The sequence below is a fragment of the Trichechus manatus genome, unplaced genomic scaffold (genome assembly GCF_000243295.1).
Source record: "Trichechus manatus latirostris isolate Lorelei unplaced genomic scaffold, TriManLat1.0 scaffold00250, whole genome shotgun sequence".
Classification (NCBI taxonomy): domain Eukaryota; kingdom Metazoa; phylum Chordata; class Mammalia; order Sirenia; family Trichechidae; genus Trichechus; species Trichechus manatus.
In genome coordinates, this window is record NW_004444186.1 from 2,189,919 (window position 1) to 2,211,250 (window position 21,332).

The following is a 21,332-nucleotide window of genomic DNA, read 5'->3' on the forward strand; positions in this document are numbered from 1 at the left end:
ACCATGGGTGAACCTGCTGGCATTTGATGTACCAATGGCATAGCTTTTGGCATCACAGTAACACACAAGCCGCTATAATATGACAAACTGACAGATGGGTGGTGGATAATAAACCATAGTATATATATGTATGTATGTGTGTGTGTGTATATAAAATACACGATACTGTTATAGTATACCCACTCCTCATTTACCAACATGGTTAGGTTTGGAAAACCAGGCCATTATGCAAAAATGGAGGATGACTACACCATTACATAACAGCCAGATTACATCATTACATAACTGCTTAATTACATCATTACACAAGTGCCTAACAGAATCATGGCCAAGCCAAGCTGACACATTACCTTAACCATCACAGCTAGCATTACTCTCGCCTCGCACCTCGGCGATCATTACTGCCAGATGTCCGTCGTTAATTCGCAAAATAGCACGATAGTAGACTTTTTACTATTGTTGTAAATGAAAAATGTTGGATACGATAGTCAATAAGTTAGGAGGTATATATTCTTTTTAGATTTCATACAATCAATATTCTTGAAATAGTATATAAATTATTTATATATATATTTTTGGCAAGTCCTTTAATAAAAGCAAAGGCAACCATTTTTATCACAATGAATTGTCCCCTTAAATTTGCTTTAATCAAGAAATTCCCAAAACTAGTTCAATTCTGTAGCTCCCAAGTCTTGCAGCTAAAGAAGTGATTACTAACAAGCACCCAAGAGACTTCATAGTTGTGTCCTGGCAATCTAGGCTTTTTCAAAGATTTAAAGAGCTCCAGGAGTTAAACCTCATCTGTCTGGATTAGTCTGCTTATCTCTTAAAGAAAGGACAGGAGGTGTACTAGTTTTTCCTTAAGGCGTTTTACAGTCTCCCTCTTTCCACCTAAACACTCCGCCACCAGGGCTCCTCTTTGAACCTAGCGTTCCCTAATACCACCTTAAAATCGGAACGCCAGTGAGCACACCTGAAATACATAACTTTTTAAAAAATGTTAATTTTATAACATAGAATATTTTAACTTCTTGTCAAGAATCCATTCCCTAACACCACTTCCTAGAAAGCTCCACCTGGCAGGGAGTTTTGGGCTCCAATTACTCCTGTCTTTGGTCCATTCCCAATACATCTTCACCAGGCAACAGAAACAGAAGGATGGGTATGGTAAGAATTTTGGACTTCAATGGATACTTATTCTGATCCCAATATTCCTAAAATCAAACCAGAAACATTAAATGAAGCAGAACCACATCTAGTCAGATTATTAAAAGAGAAAAAAATGAAAGTACATATTGTTTTTTAGAAAAGGTTTTTTTTTTGGTTTTAAACTTAGTAATGAAAAGAAATAGGCTAAAAACCGGAATCCCACTCCACTTTACAAATCAATCTGTGCATTCCTCCTTGGGCTCTCCTTGTGCCTACTTTATCCCCAGCATATATTCTCAAACAGACATCCCAGGCAGGGCTTCGAAAGAGACTGTTTGGTTCAAACCCCTGCTAACAATCTGCATTTCTAACAAGTTCCCTGGAAGAATCACCTGGGGACCTTGTTAAAATGTAGATTCTGATTCAGTATATCTGGGGTGGAAATGCAAATACTCAGCAGGGAACTCGTTAGAAATACAAATTCTCAACAAAGGTTTGAACCTGAAGGAAATGGGTGGAAACCTTGATTTGAGGAACTTACTTCCTGGAAAGACTACTTAGCCCAAAGAGATAATCCATCTATTTCATGACTATCTATTGAAGGTTAAAGGATGAACACTTATTTCTCCCTCATCCCTTACCTACTAAACACCTCTTCCTGCTTCATTCTGCTACAAGAAAACCAGTATTTATTATCCTTGCTCCAAGATGACATCAGAAATTCTCATTAAACCTCAAAAAATACATACCCACATGTATCAATGACAAAATGCTTTTTTCTGGAGCAATTGCTAGGTCTAGAAAAAAGATCACCTGAAGACCCAAACTCCACTATTGATGAGTGTGTGAAAAATATCATCCCAAATTTAAAAATAACTCTTTAATCATATGCACAGAAGGGGAGTAAAGGGAAGCACCAGGCTGACGGCAGAAGGGAGGAAGCTCTCCCTCTGTCCGTGTCTGCTTGGCACAGTTCTTGAGATCACACACACACGTGGGGGTGGAAGGGGATGTGGAATAAGGGAGAGGACTGAGGGGACCAAGGAAGTGGGCAGAGGCCAGGGCTTGCAGTAGTCTCAGTCGGCGGACTCCAGAACAGATTCACTTAGTGCAAGGTCCCAGTAGTGTTCTGCCCCGTGCTTTTTGAAATGCTCCCGAGCCATGTTCTCTGTAGGGCACTGTTTGAACTTCATCTCCCCAAAGCTCCGGTCTTTGGCTGTACCCTGAGAAACACACAAAATCTGTAATAAACACACTGCAATTTCTCATTTAAATCAGACAGAAGATTATTTTATAAGACCTGGTAACAACTGTATAGCAATGTGCCTGTACAGAACTGATTTTATGGTAAAAGCAATTCTAATCTCTGCTCCTGTGGGATTTATTTGCATGAGTTTTCAGGAATTCATCAGGGTTTCAGTTTTTTGACTGAAGGAAGGAGTAGTTTTGTGCTCTGGTGCTTGGGTGGAGAAGCAAGTCAGGACAGAACTATGAAGGAAGGGGATGGGATAACCTTGTCTTCTACCAGGTCTCAAGCACTAGATTTGGGCCTTCAAGAAGAAATGAATTAGACAGCCAGAAGCTGAAAGAACTCTTTTGTCAAGACTCAGTGAGAACCTGTATCCAAGCAGTAGACTTGGGGCCCCGTGACAGACAGCAGTACAGAGTTGGGGTAAGAGGGGCCAGGAACTACCCGCAGAGAACTAGACACAGTACTGGGTGCCAGCCTTTTCACCAGAGTCACCAGCAGGGGGCAGTCACAAAGTACAGCCTCAGGAAGTTTCCAGGAAGCAGACACCATATGGAGGCTGGTGGAGAATTTCACTATTCCTGAGGACTCTCAGCAATAAATGAAGAGAGTTTGGAAGAGAGGAGGGGCTCAGATACTAAATATGCAGGTGGGGACCTATGAGACTGAGAAACAAGTATTAAGGTTATTATGACCTAATTTATATGCATACGTTGGAGGAATCTGGGATAAAACAGAAGGATACGTGAAAAATTCTAATAGCAAGTGCCTATAAAGAATGATCCTAAGGGATCAGGGAATGGGGAGGGGACTTTTTCAGTAAATGCCCTTCTGTATTACTAGAATTAAAAAAAAAAAAAAAAATCTTAATAAGCATTGATTATGTACTTTTATGAATAAAGAACTAAGGGGAATTTTGTAATAAAAAACTAGAGAACACACATATATTAACAAAAAAGAAATGTTAATAAGCATTCACTACTTTTATAATAAAAAACTAGAGGATACACATGTATTAACATAAAAGAATAAAATAAAAATATTAAATCAACACAACGGTAGCAAAGTATTTACAGTGTATAGAACACATTCTGGAGTGAAGATAAAAAGATTACTAAAAAAAATTAGTGTATACATCAGGATAAGAATCACTATCAAGGAAAGAAATTTTAATGCTTCCTGGAGACATAAGTATGATATTTTATGCTTCACAAAGGATGAACAATCTTTAGTTCACAGTTTGGCCTGAACAAGTATATTCATTCTTCAGAACTAATGCTGGTTCATTTAGAAGATTTCAAGGATAGAAGAATTGGATAACTAAACACACTGCAATTTGAAGAAGTTCCATTTGAAGAGTGACTTAGTCACATATTACAAAGCACTACCACATAATTATCTAATTTGGTTCATACACACACAACACATATTAAGAGTAGGAAGGGCAAATAATAATATACATATTTTATAGATAAGGCAACAGAATCTGATGTTAAGTGTCTTGCCAGGTTGCAGAGCTAGTAAGTGGCACTGCTTAGCCTCCCAATTTTATATTCTTAAGTTTAGTACTTCTTTCACTGTCTCTAAATAAAGAAAAATCCCACAATTTATTTCTCTTTCCAAGTTTCATATCCATGACTGTGAAATAAATAACTCTCAGCAGAAAATCTGTATTCCTGCCACCAGCATTTCCCATGCTCTTCCCCAAACAGCATCTACTATATACTCATCCATTTAGTTAAAATACAAACAGAAGAATTTGTTATCACCCATTTAAAAATAGATTCCAGAAAGAAACATGAATTACTTAAGAGATTATTCACTGCTAAGTTTTTACCATTCCATTGCTCCACTTGAACAGGAGAAACAATGAGGAATTAGCTGAAGTTCTGCTTCAGTGTTTTACAGCAAATCACCTACCTCCCAGACCAGCACACATTTGTTGGTCTTCTTCACTGCTTCCTCATCAGATTCTTCATCGTCTGGAAAAGACAACACAGCTAAGTCTCACTCTAGACTTAAACTAGAGACCTCAGATGTAGGTTCTAAACAGTATTCAGGTCTACCCAAATTCTCTTAAATAATGTCACCCTTTTCGTTGGGATCAAATGTCCCTTTTTCTATTACACTTTGCTTTCCCCAAATTAGACTGGGAGTGCCAAATAAGCAGGAACGTTAATTAATTCAACAAACATTTCTGAGCACCTACCATGTGCCAAAAGCTGTGCCAGGTACTGGGAATAAGGGGATAAATAAAAGATAAACAGTAACAAATAAAAGCTTGTTCTAGGCACTTTGGGAGCTAGGCAGCAGATGGCAACAGGATAGTCTGTTCTCATGGAGTTTTAATCTAATGGGGGAGGAGGGGACATAGAACCAAATGAAAATATCTTAGGAACACTTGCAAAGCAAAATAAAGGTCAGTTAATTATAGAACAAAAATGTACTTTCAGTACTTCAAGGACAAAAAGTAAAGGAGGGGCAAAGATAGAGAAAGTCAAGAAAATTAAGACTCTCTGCAGATGTTAAATGCTAACCCAGGTCTCCAAAGAAAGGAAGAATGAACACTGATGGAGGAATGACGGCAACGATAATGTCAAATATACAGGAAGAGGTAAGATAAAGCTGGGCAACTGAATGAAAAGTCTATTTTCATGATCAAAACAGAGAGCTTTTTTTTATCTGAAAATCTTTGTCTTCAATTCTTTTAAAAAGACTTTCTAAAATCAAAGAATAATATAACGCAACACTGCACATATGAACACACAGCTTGATAAATTTTCACAAACTAAACACACCCATGTAACCAGCACCAGATCCTGGGCAGACAGGGAAACCAGTTGGTAGAAAGGCCTTAAAGGACAGATAAATAACTTTATAGTTCATATACTAAATGCTGTAATGCATATGGAAACCCTGGTGGCATACTGGTTAAGAGCTACGGCTGCTAACCAAAAGGTCGGCAGTTTGAAGCCACCAGGCACTCCTCGGAAACCCTATGGCGCAGTTCTACTCTGTCTTATAGGGTTGCTATGAGTTGGAATCAACTCAAAGGCAACAGGTTTGTTTTTTTTTTTGGCATAATGCATAGAACAAATGTTACAGTAACTTTATTATGCATATAATAAATATCATGTGAATATCTAACAGGGCTTACAGTCTGAATTGTCTTTCTAAAATTCCTGAATACCATCTAGTGTTAGCAAGAGTGTCAGAGGGAGGGAATAAGATGAATGAACAGATGTACCAGCCCCACCTCCCACAGCTCCTCCACTTCACCCCCCTCCAGCCCCCATTCACCATCTCCCTTCGTGTTTGAGGTCTGTTCATCCCACTTTATCCGATGCAGCATAAGACGCTTAAATTTCTTCTGGGCCTTGGGGCCTGGAAACAGAGAAGAAGGTTTTTTGCCGGAACTGTTTAAGAAGATGGGGTGGAGAGAACCTCTGAGCTCATCTAATGCTCAGAACCTTAATGACGGAGTTGAAGCAATCCCAGGAGCCAAATCTCGGGGCCTTCAACTCCAGTAAACACAGAGACAGAGGCACAGGGTGTTCCCCCCGTGTGGCTCACTCTCTCTCCCTTTTCCCACCATGCTCGTTACTTCTAGGCCTAGAGGTGTCTGGGGATAGTCTCTCTGTTTTGCAGACTCACCCCCTTCCACTACTACCACGTTGACATCCTTGTGCAGTACCACCACCCCCGTCAGGTACAGCTGCCCAGCATTGGCCTCAATCTTGAACTTCTTGGCTGGGTTGCTCAAATTGCGAACTCTGGAGAAGGGAAAGTTTAGTTATGCCTTTCATTTTAGCATCAGTAGCTGCCTGAATGGAACGCAAAATAAACGCGTGGATCCAAAATGGTTTTCTCTCTAAAAACAAAGGCCTCTGGAGTAAACAAAATATAGAAATGCTTAAAAGGTAGAACTAAGTCTACAACTATTTCCACTTTGGCTTATATTTCTTCAGACTCTGGCATTGGACAATTACGACAAATAGCAGACAATCAAAATTTACTCAAAGGATGAGGGAGAGGCATTTACCATCATGCAAAAACATTTATAAGCTAATTGTACATGACAGTGTAAAGATCTACAAATTCTTTGCCCTCTAGATGCTTGTGATGTAGTCACCATGCTATGCATAAAACTCTTCTAGAAGGATACATGAAAAACTGTTGATAGCAACTACCTATAGAGAGTGGTGCTAAGGGATCAGGGAACAGGAAAGAAACTTTTTCAGTAAATGCCCTTCAGTACTGTTAGAGTTTTTAAAATCTTAATAAGCATTCACTATATTTATAATAATGTCCCACTTTTATGATAAAGAACCAATTAATAAAAATAAGCACATTTAAAAACCAGAGGGTACACATGTGTTAACATAAAAGAAGAAAATAAAAATATCAACACGAAGGTAGCAAAATATTTACAATTTATAAAATGCATTTTGGAGACGAGATCAAAGGATTATTAAGAAAAATAAGTAGGACATATATCAGGATAAGAATCACTACCAAGGAAAGAAATTTTTAATGCCTGGAGAAATAGGATGATATTTTATGCTTCACAGAGGACGAACAACCCTTAGTTCATAGCTTGGCCTGAACAAGTATATTCATTCATTTGTTCTTCAGAACTAATAACTGGTTCACTAAGACTTCAGGGATGAAAGAACTGGACCATAAAAGTAAGTCCCTAGCCTCACCATTATAAGACTTCCTGATCCTGATTCACACCAGCATCATTAAGAGAGTAGGGACTGGTGTTAGGGATGCTTTTAGAACACAGTGATCTGCCTCAAGCACTTGGAAAATATTCTGGTCTTTCTATGGGAAAGGCGGGCCCAGTACGGACACCTACCTATATACAGATATGTGTACCCCCTGTGAAATGTCTTCTTTAAGCTTTTTAATTTTCTTGACCTTTCTCTGTTCTGCTGTAAGTTTTCGGGCAGCGTTGGCCTCTTCATGCGCTCTGTCGTGACAGGAAGGACATCCACAAGTGAGAAAGGCATTGAAGATCAGAGGCAGGGCTGAGGGAAAGAGAGAGCAACAGAGGACTCTCCCCTCCCTCCAAATATGGATCCCCAGGGAGAGTCTGGGCAAGATACTTGCCCAGGTTTCCACCCAATCCCATGGCACTTACTTCTGTCTCTTTGCCATCTGGGCTCTGACATGGGCTTCTACCTTCGTGGGGTCTTGAATAGCTTCTGTTCCTAATACTCGCATCAAATTAGAAATTCTCACTGCAAGAGACAGAACAGTGATCAATCTCCTAGGTCACCTCTCCAGCTGGGATACCTGTCATATCCTCTACCAATTCATACTGCTCACCTACTTCAAATCTCTGCTTAAAACTCACTTCCTCCAAAAACCCCTACCTTGACAAGCCCACGCACTTAACACTAACGGAAGGTCACACAGTTAATCTAAATAGCTGGTCTGCATATAGATTGCTTGAACATTTGTGAAAGACAAGGAACATAATTTCTTTGGTATCTTTCCCTCTGATAACAGCATACATGTAACAGTGCTCACTCAAAATATTACTGATTGATAATGAAAACTATAGGGGTGAGTTTCGTTCTTTTTACATTTTCATTTTTAATATTAAGAATTATGCACATAACAATACCCAAATACTACAACTACTAAGATTTCAGGGATGAAAAGAACCAGACCATAAAAATAAGTCCACACCCTCACCGTTATAAAAGATTTCCTAGCCCCTGATTCACACTGCAGTCATTAAAAAGAGGGCAGCTAGTGAACTTTAAGACCATTATTTATCAAGATCAGAGTGTTATATAGTTACTAATACTTAAAAATAGCCTTAAATGACATCTGCAATGAATATGTTGACTCGTCTTCAAAGACAGTACAGAGCTTAGGAAATTAAAAAAAAAAAAATTAGCCAATGAATGATTCTGCGGAGCAGAAGGCAGCCAGATACAAGGAAACGCTAAAGTTCTTCCGGAATTAAAAAGACAGACCTGCTACCCTTCCTTATGTCTCCCAGTCACGCACCTTTGGGCTCTGGAGGAGGCATCAGGCCCAGCCTGACTTTCTCTTGGAGTTCCTTCTGAGCTTCCCGCCTTGTCTGCCTGCGAAGTTTCTTCTGTTCCTTCTTGGTGAGATACACCCCCAGGGTCACTGGTGTGTCGTTGTCCACTGTGAGGCGGAGGAGGAGTGTGCCAAGCAACAAGCGTGTTAGAGGGACTGAGACGAATATAAATGGAAAGGAATTTTAGCCTAACTGTTATTATTTTGTAGGGTGTGAGACCAGAAGTATGGTTATGTTTAGAAACGCATTCTTCTCTTTCTTGAGTAGTGTTCTCACTTATTTTTCCTTTAAGTAGTTGATCCTTTCATCAAATGAAATGTGGCAAAAGGCCAACACAGAAAACAAAACTGGAGCTGCTCTGGTTACTCTAACTGAAGATTTGGGGGAAGTTAGGGGCATCTGGAGTCCTTGGGGGGTGCAAATGGTTAATGCACTCAGCTGCTAAACCAAAAGGTTGAACATTCATGTCCATCCAGAGGCGCTTTGAAAGAAAGGCCTGGTGATCTACTTCTGAAAAACCAGCCATTGAAAACCCTATGGAGCACAGTTCTACTCTGACACACACAGGGCCACCATGACTTCAGAATTGATGGAAACTGGTTGGTTGGTTGGCAGGCGTATCTAGAATCCCATCTCCTGAACCAGTATGTCTATAAAACCATTTGAAAATCAGAGTTACAGAGGTTGGAAAAAATCCTCTGGACCCCTATTTACTCATCCTTTTAAAACAAACAAACAAAAAGTCCCACATTCTTCTAATGACCCACACTTCCAACGGCCAAGTAGAATCTGGTTAAGTAAAATTCAGTGATTATTATAACCTGTATTATCTCAAGATCTCAATCTATTTTTCTAAATTTACTGGAGCTACTGTCCAGTGAATGTACTAACTGGGGTATTATCTCCTCTGCTCATCCCAAGTCTGGTGAACGTGTTAAAATCTTTTATAATCTGCATAACCCGTTAAAACAGATCAGTCTGTATCCTCCCTATGAGGAAATTCAGTGTTCTAAGTGACTTTCCCAAGGTATTAAACTAGTTAAAAACAGCCACAACTAAAATCTATCTCTTTTGACTGAGCCAATAGATTTTTACTACAAAAACGATAAAGCAATAGAAAGGATGAAGACAAAGATCACAGGAGAGACAGGAGTTCAGTGGTGGTGCACAAGACTGGAGGTGGGATCGGCAGGACAGCAAAAGCCCAACTCTGATCTCTGGACGGATCAGGCCTCACTGCTCTCGAGCTGCGCCGTCCAACACGGTAGCCACAAGCTACACATGCTGTTTAAATTTAAATGAAAACTGAATAGAACTTTAAAAATTTTTAAATTAATTTAATTAAAACTAGTGTAATTCAGTTTTCAAGTGCTCAGCAGTCGCGTACGGAGACTGACTACTAAACTGGACAGCACAGATACGGACCATTTCCATTACCGTAGAAAGTTCTGTTAGGTGACGCCGCAACAGACATGACTGAGTAATCTACGTTACCTGGAGGGCTGAGCTGGGCTGGATGTTCAACAAGATTTGTGATTCCAAAATAATCTTCTCTCTTGGGATTTTCCTCTGTACTAAAATTCGAGGAAGAGGGGAAAATAGGATATGTGGGTAGAGATGATTTTTCTGAGAGGGAGTCTCAGAAACACAAATCCACTATCCATAATGTATTCTAGCCTCTTTCAGCATTTACATCTATATTATTACAAAAATTTTCCAGATGAGAAGACTGGGTCCCGGCAAGATTGGGAGCACTCTCTACACCAGTCCTACTCAATGTTTTCTGCACCTACCACCCCTGAGACACCACACTCTCTCCTTAGTAACACAATCGCTGTAACAGTGGCTGAGGAAGGAAGGTTAAAGAGAGGCAGAGACACCATCTCCTAAGCCGTGCATCAGAATGATGAAGCAGAACTGGTGAAAGCTCTCCAAATGTTTCCTATACGCTTTATTTACCATCCCTTCCCCCATCAACTAAGAATGCTTGCTTTATACTACCAACTGGGATCCGCAAGAAACATACACATTTTTTATTAGGATAAGAATGTAATTAAGAAAACAAACGTGCTAAAAACAAGTAACAATGTATAACAGAATAAAAAACTTATAGGTTTGTTTTCTATATTATTTGTGACCCTGTTTCTCCTCTATTAACCCAAATAACTGAAAGTTACCCACCCAGTATATTCTTTACAAATACATTAGCTTGTATACAGTTACCTATTTCTCTTAGATTTTAAATTTTTTATTTCATGCAAGACCAGCATCTCTCCCGTTAAAATTATAGTCTTATTAAAGGGTATTAACTAACAAACTCACAGGTCAAAACCATTGGGGATGATGTAAGAGTCCCACCACTCAATTTCAGGGATATCTCCTTCCTTTAACTCCTTCTTAGGGGCAATGAGGGCCAGCTTAGTTGAAGTATGGATGCCTGTTTTTCGAGCTGCTTGTGAGATCTCTGCCTGAAGCTTCTCCAGTTGAGCCTAAGGACAAAATAAACCAAAACAGGAAGATAAATAGGAGTCACAGAAAACAGGGATGTAGCAGAATCTGGATTTTTTTTTTTAATTGAGCCCTGCACATCTAATGCAATGAAGTCATAATTTCTGAAAGCTCAGAGTAAAATGTAGTTCTTTATTTTCTCCTTTAGTTTATTTACATACACCTCTCACCCTCACCTCTCCCTCCACCCCAGTGTGTGCCTGCAGCAAATACAGAGAAACGGAATTCAATGAACACCTCACGTTGAGAGGACAGAAAGGAGAAGAAAAAGTCAATTCTCCAGGTGTGTGGATTCTCTGCAGTAAATTTAACTCCAGGCTACGTTTCCTGTCATGCAGAACTTTCTGAATTGTTTCCCTCCACTGTCACGGGTATGTTAAGGATTTTCAAACTCAATTTTACTTCCACCCAAGCAGAATGTAATTAGGAAGACCAATCAGTTAAAAATCAAGAATTCCAGGAATAAATAAAGTATTTTAAAATTATTCATTGCTTTAAATTACCTGTTTATCTAATTCCCTACGACACAGAGAACTGAGTTGACAATATGTTAGGGTTGTGTTCAATTTCCTCTGTCATCTCCCTAACTTGTCCTAAGTGGTGGGTTATTTCTAAGCCACATAGATACCTTTGTCCGTAATCGTTGGGCGATCTTCTCAAATTTGCCTTTGTCATGGAATTTAAAAGTGCGTCTCTGGCGCTGGGAAGGGGCAATTGAAACCCGGGGGTCAAAGTATGTATTGGACTCCATGTCTTCTGATGGCTTTTCTTTGAGCTGCTGCTTGAACTGCTCCCTCTTCACGGCGCGAATATTGGCCTTCAGAGTTGGCATGCGGTGCGTGAGCTCGATCTCTTTGCCTGTCGCGTCGACAGTGCGGCCCTGCTCATCTAGAATCAGGGGTGTGGGTTTAGTTTGATCTTTTAACTCCACCTTCCTGAAAAACAGCCCATAAACAAATAAACCCCTTATGGAGCAATAAGGCAAGCAAGTAACAGAAAATAAAACAACATGTTGACTGAAAACACTCATCAAACGGGATATCTGATTTATCACAATCAAATGAAGTAAACTGGTAAGTTATAGTGATGAGAATTTGTAATGCTATCTTTCTTTACTCCTGAATTCTTGAGTCAGACATGGGATACCAGACCAATCGTAAGTGCTAAAAATAGTCTATCATCTTTACCCAGTTGTAGAGAACCCCCAAATCTGGTCTCACTCAATGTGGTCTAATGGATAAAGCTCTGGTTTAGAAAACAGGAGACCAGGTTCTATTCATAGCTCCAATACTAGATGAATAATCTTAACCTCAGTTCTAGCAATTGTGAAAATAAAAAAAAAAAAAAAAGGCACTAAATCCTGCAACAAGGAAAACAAGAGAATAAATTCAGTTGGTATTTACTGATATGTCAGAAACATGAAGCCGTGAGAAATCATTTAGGTTCTTTGGAAGAAGAGAATCAATAACATTCAAATGTTCTTCATTGCTTTTTAAGCTTCTAAAATGACGAAGGATTCCATGAAGCAGATACTCACGGGGGAGCAATGCCCATGGCATGGAGATTGGCCAGGCCCACCATGTTGGCGTTGCCAATGAGCCCTGGCTTCAGGGCCAGCTGGGCTTGGATGCGGGCTTGCAGTTCAGCGGCTTTCCTCGCCTTCTCGATGGCGTCATTCATGAAGGTGGCAGCCTGGGAGGGCTGAATGGTGTTGCCGATTGGAAGGCGCTCTGGTTGGGAGGAAGAAGGCGTCTTTGCCTGTGAGACAGAGAGAAAGAGATCAGAGGAAGACAAATAAGACACACACACACACACACACACACACACACGTACACACGCACGCACACACGCACAGACACACGCACAGACACACACACAGACACGGAGTGGTGGATTATAGGAGACTGTGGTAGATGCAATCACTTTCCGGACTGTCATCTGAGCGGAAAGCAAGCAATCCTGCGCTGAAGATTTTTGTTTTTAGCGTCACCCGGGCACAGTACCTGAGCTGCAGGGGGGCTGATGAAGCTCAGCTGTTTCTTCCTCTCCTCGATTTGCCGTGTTGCTGCCTCCATCATCTGTTTGATCTGCCCTCCAGGAAAAAAAAGTTGAAAAACTGTTAATTACTACTCTTTATTTCACCCGTACAGGTTCCTAAACCCAAACAGCTTTCAGGTGTCTACCTGCACCTCAACTCTCTAAAGATCTAAAAATTTCTATATTCTCCCTGTACCAAAAGCTAGAAAATGTAGTAGTAAAGATTAAGTCTCCACAGATGAGCACCAGAATTTTTCAACTCACCTTCTCAAGGCAGGACTGGCATATCAGGTAGCTTGATGATTAAAACCTGACATTGATCTTAACTGAGCCACTTAATGCCTGTGTGACCTTGGACACATTAGGCTCCAAGTGTCTACAAGGGGGAAAATACTATCTTTCTTACAGAGCTATCGTTAGCATTGAAATAATGCATGTAAAACTCCTAATAAAACCCATGTAAATTATTAAACATGTTTTTAAATCCCTGAATTCCCTGAATTGGTTCCTGAATTCCTAGTTTGGGACACCAGACATTATAGTGCGAAGACCTGCTCCTTCGTTTCTGGAAACCCCTTCTTTGTCCTAAATAAGTTCAGAATGATAAGCTTTGAGGATGCAGTCAAATAACTCACATTTTCCAAAACAGACCTGATCTCAAGGTTCTCCAAGATATTTTTTAAATCTATTTGTAACTTTTTTTTTGAGTAGGCGATATATTTACATAGTTCAAAATGCAAAAAGTACCAAACCATAAAAACCCACTGCCATCGAATCAATTCCAACTCCTAGTGACCCTACAGGACAGAGTAGAACTGCCCTATAGGGCTTCCTAGGCTGTAATCTTTATGGAAGCAGACTGCTACATCTTTCTCCCATGGAGCAATTGGTGGGTTTCAACCACCAACCTTTTGGTTGGCAGCTGAGTGCTTAACCACTGCGCCACCAGGGCTCCTGGGGCAAAAAGTAGAAATGGGTATATTGTGAAGTCTTCCACTCCTATTCTCCATAAAAAAATCATCAGTTTCTTTCCTTCCAGAAATATTTTATGCATCCATAAGCAAATACATACATAAATACACACATACGTATACACATATACATTCTATTTCCCATCAAGTAATTTTAGATGGTACAAGAAATATTTACTGCTCATATGGTATCACAATTGCTTAGGTGCCCATTTTAAAAACACAGATACTTTCCGTTCAAAAATATGAAGTCAACTTGAAATTATTTATAAGTAGATTCTATCTACACTGCGTTGTATTCGGAAATCCTTCTCTGCTATCAAGCCAAGTTCTGATTATTTCAATTAATTTTCCCAATTACCCAATGAGGTAGATAACTGGACAAACAATAATGTATGTGACACATACAGGTCATTGCTTGTCATGTTGCAGGCATTCAGTACATGCTATTTCAAACGCCCTCAACTGGAATACTTCTGGTTAAACAAAGCAATGTAAAGCAGGAAATAAAACCTTCCTAGTGATAAATACTACTTCAAATCAGGATCAGAATACACCTGGACCCACACACATCCTGCTTCTTCAGCTCATACATCACTGTGCTTCCAGTCCTAAGGACCAACCTGAAGCTTAGTGAGCATGCCGGGGCTCTCTGATGGAGGCCCAGGGATCACCTCTGGCTCCTCTTCTACCTCCTCGAAACGGGGTATCCGCCGCTTCTTCACTCCTGATGATTCCTTGGAGATCTCAGAGTCGTCACCAAACACCTCCTGAGGGAACCCAAAATAAAGAAGAGTTGTTTCCCTGCCCATGGGAGACGGGAAGACTCCCCCTAGTCCCTACCAGCGTTCTGTGGCTTTTCCCAGGGGAATATGACACGACCTTGCAAATGGCTACTTGCCAGCAGCCAGGGCCTCCTAGACCCTCCGCCATGTGGACCATCTGACCCATCTCCATCATTCTCCTACTCCAGTCAAGCAAATTTCATCCTGTGTTCTTAAAAATATTCCCATCTCAGGGTCTTTGCAAATGCTACTGCTTACAATTGTAACGACCTCCCTCAACTTTCCCACAACCCCTGTTCCAAATCCTGCCTAAAACTCACCTCCTCCAGGCAGTTTTCCTCATCAGCAGCCTCATCCCACTCTGGTCAAACCTTTTAGTTTCACATCCTCTTAGCACTTAAGAGCTCGGTTCACACTAAGTTAAAATTACACTGTTGATAGTCTGTTTGCCAAGTGTTAAATCTTTCAATGTTAGTACTTTCTTCCCACTAGCATCTAAGTTCTTCCAGGACAGGGGCTTTCTGTTTTCCTCAGTCTTCCCCAATAAACACTGTGTTCTCACCAAACAATGGGAACTCAAATACGCTGACTAATTTGCAAGGTGAATTTAACAGGACCAAGAGTGGCCAGCTGGAAGGGACAATGGGAAAAAGCAAACGTACACACCGGTGGTAGGCTTTGGGTGACATCCCCTCTTCACTAGGAGGGCTCGTGTTTTGCAAGGACATATCCTCAGCCAGGGGCGAGCGCTTCCTGGAACTCCTACAGTTCAAGAAAAAGGACTCTCCCATAATATATTGTGTGGGGTGGGGACCTGAATGGACCAAAAATGGGACCCATATCCCAATGCTATCTAGATACCTCCTTCAAGAAACCATTTTGATTAATCCCACCCAATGTAGTCACTTCATTCACAGCATGCCCTCAGCACTTATACAGCAGCATGCCTTATGACAACATAATCCTCACTGCACAGATCTGTGTATACTGTGGATCAATCATTCCCCCTTAAATATAACAAAATTCAATATAAGTCTGAAATTCTATAGTCAGCCCACAAGGCAACTGTAAAATGTACTGTTTAGATTTTATGGTTTGTGACTGCATTCTACTGCCCCTCCTCCACTTTAAATTCAAACCCTTTTAAAGGAAAGACTATCTCTCATTCCTCTAATGACCCTACAATGCCCTACACAAAAGACACGTAAGTCTGTTTCTCTTGGTTCCATAGCCTGGCCAAGGGCCCAAGCAGAAACCACTTATCCATTCTTTGTGCCTCAGGATGAGCAATGGGGGACAGCCAAGCTATCAAAAGCACTTTGGAAGGTTTGATAGGAGTCACGGAAATTTTTTTTTTTTTAAAGAGAGACAGAAAGAAATGAGATACAGAAATTAGCTACTCTGTGCTGCTAATATGAAAAAAGTCACCATGACTGATTAGTGACTATAAAATTAAAAGCACAGTAAGTAAGGGGCTTTTGATGACTATTGCACTGGCCCTTTAACTACACAACTCATGGGGCCAGATGACCCATGCTATGCTTTATAATGAAGCGTAAGCATAATAATAAGCGTAAACAATAGTTCTTTTTAGGTATTCTATCTAAAAAACCCCTGCAGAGAAACCTCTATAAAGGAGCAACAATGAGGTCTACAGCTCAGGTAGACCAACATACTAGGCTTCAGGTAAACAAAAGCATAAAATCTTACAGCAATCAATTTACGCTAGTAGTTAAGGGAGAATAAAGGAGCTATAAGTAGATATGAAGAGCAAAACTCCTAACCACATATGAAAAAGAACACAGCTACCAATTATGTCTTTGGACTATTCCAACCCACGATGTGTTTAGGTATTCTCCCATCATAAGATGGTGATAACACAAGTTCACCCCCTCTAGGTGAATGCCTAAGTGCTGCTCCTGAACACCTGATACTCTACTGTGGCTGTGGAGGTGCGGCCCAAGGCAAGCGTGGCCGCATCATCGCCCTTCAACCACTCCCACACTCTTCAGGTAGTGAACTGCACCTACCTTGAGCTCTCGCTTTCTGCTCCTGTCACTGCTAGACTTGGAATGCCTAGAGCTTCGGCCCTCCTCCACAGCCTCAAACAGTTTGTCCACAAATCGGAGAGTAGAATCATCAAGGAAAGGCTTCAGATGGTCTGACAGGTGAGAGAAAAAAAGTGATAGAATTGAAATGCAAGAATACTTAACTCAATACGAAGCACATAACAGACATCAGCACTGGAAATTTATCCCTGAGGAAGGGGGGGAAATGTTTTACTGAAGTTCTTTGTAGGATTCCCATAAATACTCTTACACCGAATGAGCCTGCCCTATGAGGAAAAACACAGTTATAGTTTTTTTGGAGTAGGAAGGAGCAGAGCCAGAGCAACCTATTTAGGTTGAGCATCCAAGTTGAGGATGAGTAATCAATCTAACTCTTCTCAAACAGCAAATGATGGGACGACTACCATTAACAAAATCTTCCTCCCTCAATCTTTTTCCCGTGTTTTAAACAGACTTCTTTGTTTAGATGTCAATGTGAATATGTAAAGATATTCCTGTCTGACTTTAGCATATTTCTTAAATAAATATAAGTACAGTGGCCAAAGGGAGTCAGTCTGAGATTCAAAATATGCCATAAATAATATAAAAAATAAGCAATAAGAGCAAAGCAAAATTAGTTAGTGAGACTATTTCCATTATACTGCAGGAGAGAATAAAATGTGGCCTGACCTAAATTTGTTAACACGTTCCCAACAGAAGGAGAATTTAGGGGAAGTTCCAGGCAGAGTTTGGGGTCATCCAAAATGCTAGGTCAAAAGGTTCAGAAAGGTATATACCGGCTGCCTTCTTCTTGTCCATGCCCTTCCCCACACAGTTCAATGCAGCTGTGACCACTGTGGGCTCTGAGAAACCCAGTACCCTCTTCACCGTCTTCTCTATCCATGGTTTCAGCTCATCCAGCTCCCTCTTCGACAGTGCCATTCTTTGGGGAAAAAGAAGGATCACTCAAATGGGACTCAATACTGCACCTAAAAAGAAACCAGTAGGGAGTTAAGTTAGAGGGCAGGAAGACTAAGGCGATCTAGGATAACGGTTAGTACATCAGGAACACCGTCCCCAACCACAGTCTCAATCCTTAGGCAAGTTCCTCCACTTAACTTAAAGCCAAAACTTTCCCCAAGGACCATTCTTGAGCGCAGAAAGAACTAGACTCCATTTAATTTTTAACCCCAACTCAGTCATTATCAGTGAAATGTGTGGAATAAACAAATAAGCAAACCCTGGGATTCACCCAGTCTAAGAAATTAGTTGCAGGTTTTTTTTTTGTTTTTTGTTTTTAACTCTATCATATCAATAAGAGCTGGCAAATATATAACGTGAACGCAAAACTGAAAAAGCCCCTCCAGAGGTCAGCTTTTCTACTCCTCCTACTTCTACGGAGGCATTCCCTAAAAGAGTTCTGACCTATGGGTTTCCTCTTTTTAAGGAATGCAAATAAAGGAGGGTTTATCCAGGTCGTTGATCCTGTATTAGAGCTTAATCCTTAAGAATGTTCTGCCTCATTTCTCAGTAGTGGGAATTCTGCACCAGAGGATAAACTCTCTCTCACGTTCTCCTACCCAGTCTCTGACAGCTGACTTGATCAGAGTAATCCCTCAGCTGGGAAATGAATACCCTCATTCTGGATGCACTCTTTTTCACCTCCGTTGTACTTTTTAGCTCAGCAGAGAAAACACTACCATAAAGGACTCTTGTGGGACAAAAACTCGGTTTGGCCCTTTGACTCTGTTTCTGAAAACCACCCAAGCAATCAAGACGCCTTTGTTTTCCAAAACAGCCAAGCAGGCCCCATACCTGGCAAACTAACTTCAGGAAGGGAGGAGACCTGATGCAGTTATGCATATTTATTGACTGGATCAATCACAACTATGCATTAAGGTCCAAGTCACGCATACTCATTGAGGTCCCAATGACTAGGGGACCCAGGACCTTGGAGCACGCTCTTTCGGTCTCCTGGATTGGTGAGAACGTCCATGAACGGGAGAGGGTGACATGTCCTTGGGGACAATGCAGGCCCTGTGCCAGGATCTTCCCAGATCTTGCCTGATGCGCCTCTTCGCTTGTATCCTTTCCGGTTCTAATAAATGGGTAACTCTAAGTATAGGTAATAGTCTCCATGAATTTTGTGAGTGCTTATACAGAATTGATGAATCCACAGGGGCAATGAGTCAATTTGTGTAGCCCCAGCTCTGGGTGGCTGGTAGTCAGGGAAAGGCTGCATGGGCAAGTGATGAAGAAAAATATTATAGCTTGTGACCTAGTCCCAGGGGACTAGAGAGAGTAAGAGGGAGGCATAGTGGTGTGAAGTGCAGGGAGCTGTACAGACTCCTGAGCCTATGGCTGGTCCTCTGTGACCTGGGCTCAGGTGGCCAGGCATGTTCTAACCCGGCTCAAGGCGGCTGGGGATGAGGTCTGATCTAAGCCTGAGTGGTCAGTCAGAGAGAGGAAGTGCCATGTGAAGTGGCTGGCGACGAGTAAGGTTTGCCCGCCTTTTATAGTGGAGTTCGTAGAGTCAGAGTTGTTGCAACTCTCCACAACAAATCTTTAACTTACTAATAACGCAAGTTAGTATAATTTTAAAACATTATGCATGTTTACATTTTGGTCTTCTGCCTAAATCTCAAAACTCCTCATGAGTGTAGACAAAATTTTATTTCTCTGATTTTCTCCACAGTGCTTAGAAAACAATATACTGCACTGACCTCAGTGTCCAAGCTAACCTCCTCCCAGCAGCACCATGCATCAGGGTCTGACCTGGAACTCAGTCTTTCAAGATGTTTTAAGACATCTTTTCTCTTAAAAGATACAGTCTAAATAACTTCCACATCCTTGGCAGATTTACTCTCTGTAAGATCTCTTGCCAAACAGTAGACTTAATTTTGGTACAACCAAATTAAGTTAGTAGATTACAGTCATGAAACGAAGGGAGAAAGGCTGTATAAGAGCAGAATATGTGCTTCACTGACTGTTAAATGAATAAATTCCATGGTGGCTCTATTCTCTCACAATGGGATAACAGTACAGCCTAGCAATATCTACATATTGCTGTTGTCGGGTGCCTTCCAACAGATTTTGACTCATAGCGACCCCATGTGACAGAGGAGAACTGCCCCACAGGGTTTTCTAGGCTATAATCTTTACGGAAGCGGACCTCCAGGTCTTTCTCCCAAGGAGCCACTGGTGGGTTCGAACTGCCAACCTTTCAGTTAGCCAAGTGCTCAACCTTTGTGTCACCAGGGCTCGTTCATCCACACATTAATTGTCCATTACTTTTAAATAAAAAAGATTGGAGGCATATTCAGGTACCGCAAAGGGTACACATCTCCGGGCATGAGAGTGAAGAAAAAAGCTCAGCAGGATAGAAAGAACACTGAACATCTGGGACACCAAACCCCACATTTACCAGTCCATTAGCACTTGGGCAAAGTAATTAATTCCTCTGAGCCTGAGTTTACTCACCTCACAAAATGAGGACAACTGCTATATCTACATCTTCCTTAATTCATTCAACAAATATTTCTTGAGCAACTACTAAGTGCCAAGCAGCATACTGGACATTGAGGATACAGCAGTGAACAAAACGCGTAAGAATTCTCACCTCAATGGAGCTTAGTTCCACCAGAACCGAATCATAGGCTAGAAAGTGGACGGAATTTGAAAGCCCAAAGCAATAAATGAGGTACCCTTATCATGAGGTGAAACGCATGCCCAAGCCCTACAGTTAACAGATGTATTCAAGTTCAGCCCAAGCCTCCATAAAATGATGTGCAAACTAAACAGCCAGTGGACAAAAAGAAAAATGTCAGAGAGTACCTAGCTTTCTCAGCAGACAAATGTACAACAATAACTACGGGTGCGGGGTGGGGTTTGGGGTGCGGAAGGAGGAAGGCAGGACTGCAGGATGAGCAGGGAGCACATTCTCATCTTCTGAAGGAATGATTCCTTACTCTGGGCTCTGCTTTCCACAACCGGAGTCTACCCTGAAACCCTCATTCTTCTGGTTTCACTCTTTCCCACCTCTTTCGGCTTAAACGCCAGCCGCCGCCTATCACACCTGGTTACACCCGAACTCCTCAGCTCGGAGCTGCTCTCCCCACCCCGTCCCCTCTCGCCCCCGCCCAGTGCCTCCCAACAATCCCACTGCAGCCCCGTCCCCCACACAACCCGGACTTCCCTCAGCTGCCCTCCCGCTGAGCCCGCTCGCCCGGTCCCCCTCTAGGGCTCAGCCCCGGCCCCGGCCGCTCGGACCGGGGAATACTCTCTGGGCCCGGGGCCACTACTCACCTCACAAACTTCAGCCCCTGAGACGGAGCCCGAACGTTACACCGGAACCGGAAACCCTCCGGCCGCCGCACGGCTCGCCGTCGCTGCCGCCACAGCCGCCGCCACGCCGCTGTCTCCCAGCGTGTGACGAGGGAGGGCCGGGCCGCCGAGGCGCGCAGCCGTAGTGGCCGCGTCGCCGGCGGCAGGGCGCGTGCGTGGCGGGACCTTCAAGTTCTC

The 21,332-nt window shown here is 41.8% G+C and overlaps 1 protein-coding gene across 3 annotated transcripts; it reads right to left on the reverse strand.

The window, feature by feature from the left end:
• Positions 1-1,988: 1,988 nt before the first annotated feature.
• PRPF3 (pre-mRNA processing factor 3) lies at positions 1,989-21,235 on the reverse strand. Of its 3 annotated transcripts, XM_023724575.1 has the most exons (17): positions 21,117-21,235; positions 17,609-17,800; positions 16,794-16,924; positions 15,430-15,525; positions 14,602-14,748; positions 12,974-13,057; positions 12,508-12,728; positions 11,599-11,905; positions 10,785-10,951; positions 9,957-10,036; positions 8,426-8,569; positions 7,545-7,644; positions 7,260-7,373; positions 6,053-6,171; positions 5,699-5,782; positions 4,319-4,380; positions 1,989-2,372 (listed from the first exon to the last, which is right to left on the reverse strand). In XM_023724575.1, exons 5-17 carry the CDS (start codon positions 14,617-14,619, stop codon positions 2,226-2,228), a joined length of 1,647 nt encoding a protein of 548 aa, XP_023580343.1. In that variant the 5' UTR covers positions 14,620-14,748; positions 15,430-15,525; positions 16,794-16,924; positions 17,609-17,800; positions 21,117-21,235; the 3' UTR covers positions 1,989-2,225. The 3 variants fall into 3 exon arrangements, 2 of the variants coding, with proteins under 2 accessions (XP_023580343.1, XP_004389640.1); XM_004389583.2 differs by lacking the exon at positions 15,430-15,525; XR_002822844.1 differs by lacking the exons at positions 1,989-2,372; positions 6,053-6,171; positions 15,430-15,525 and having other exon boundaries at positions 4,343-4,380; positions 21,117-21,209.
• Positions 21,236-21,332: the final 97 nt, after the last annotated feature.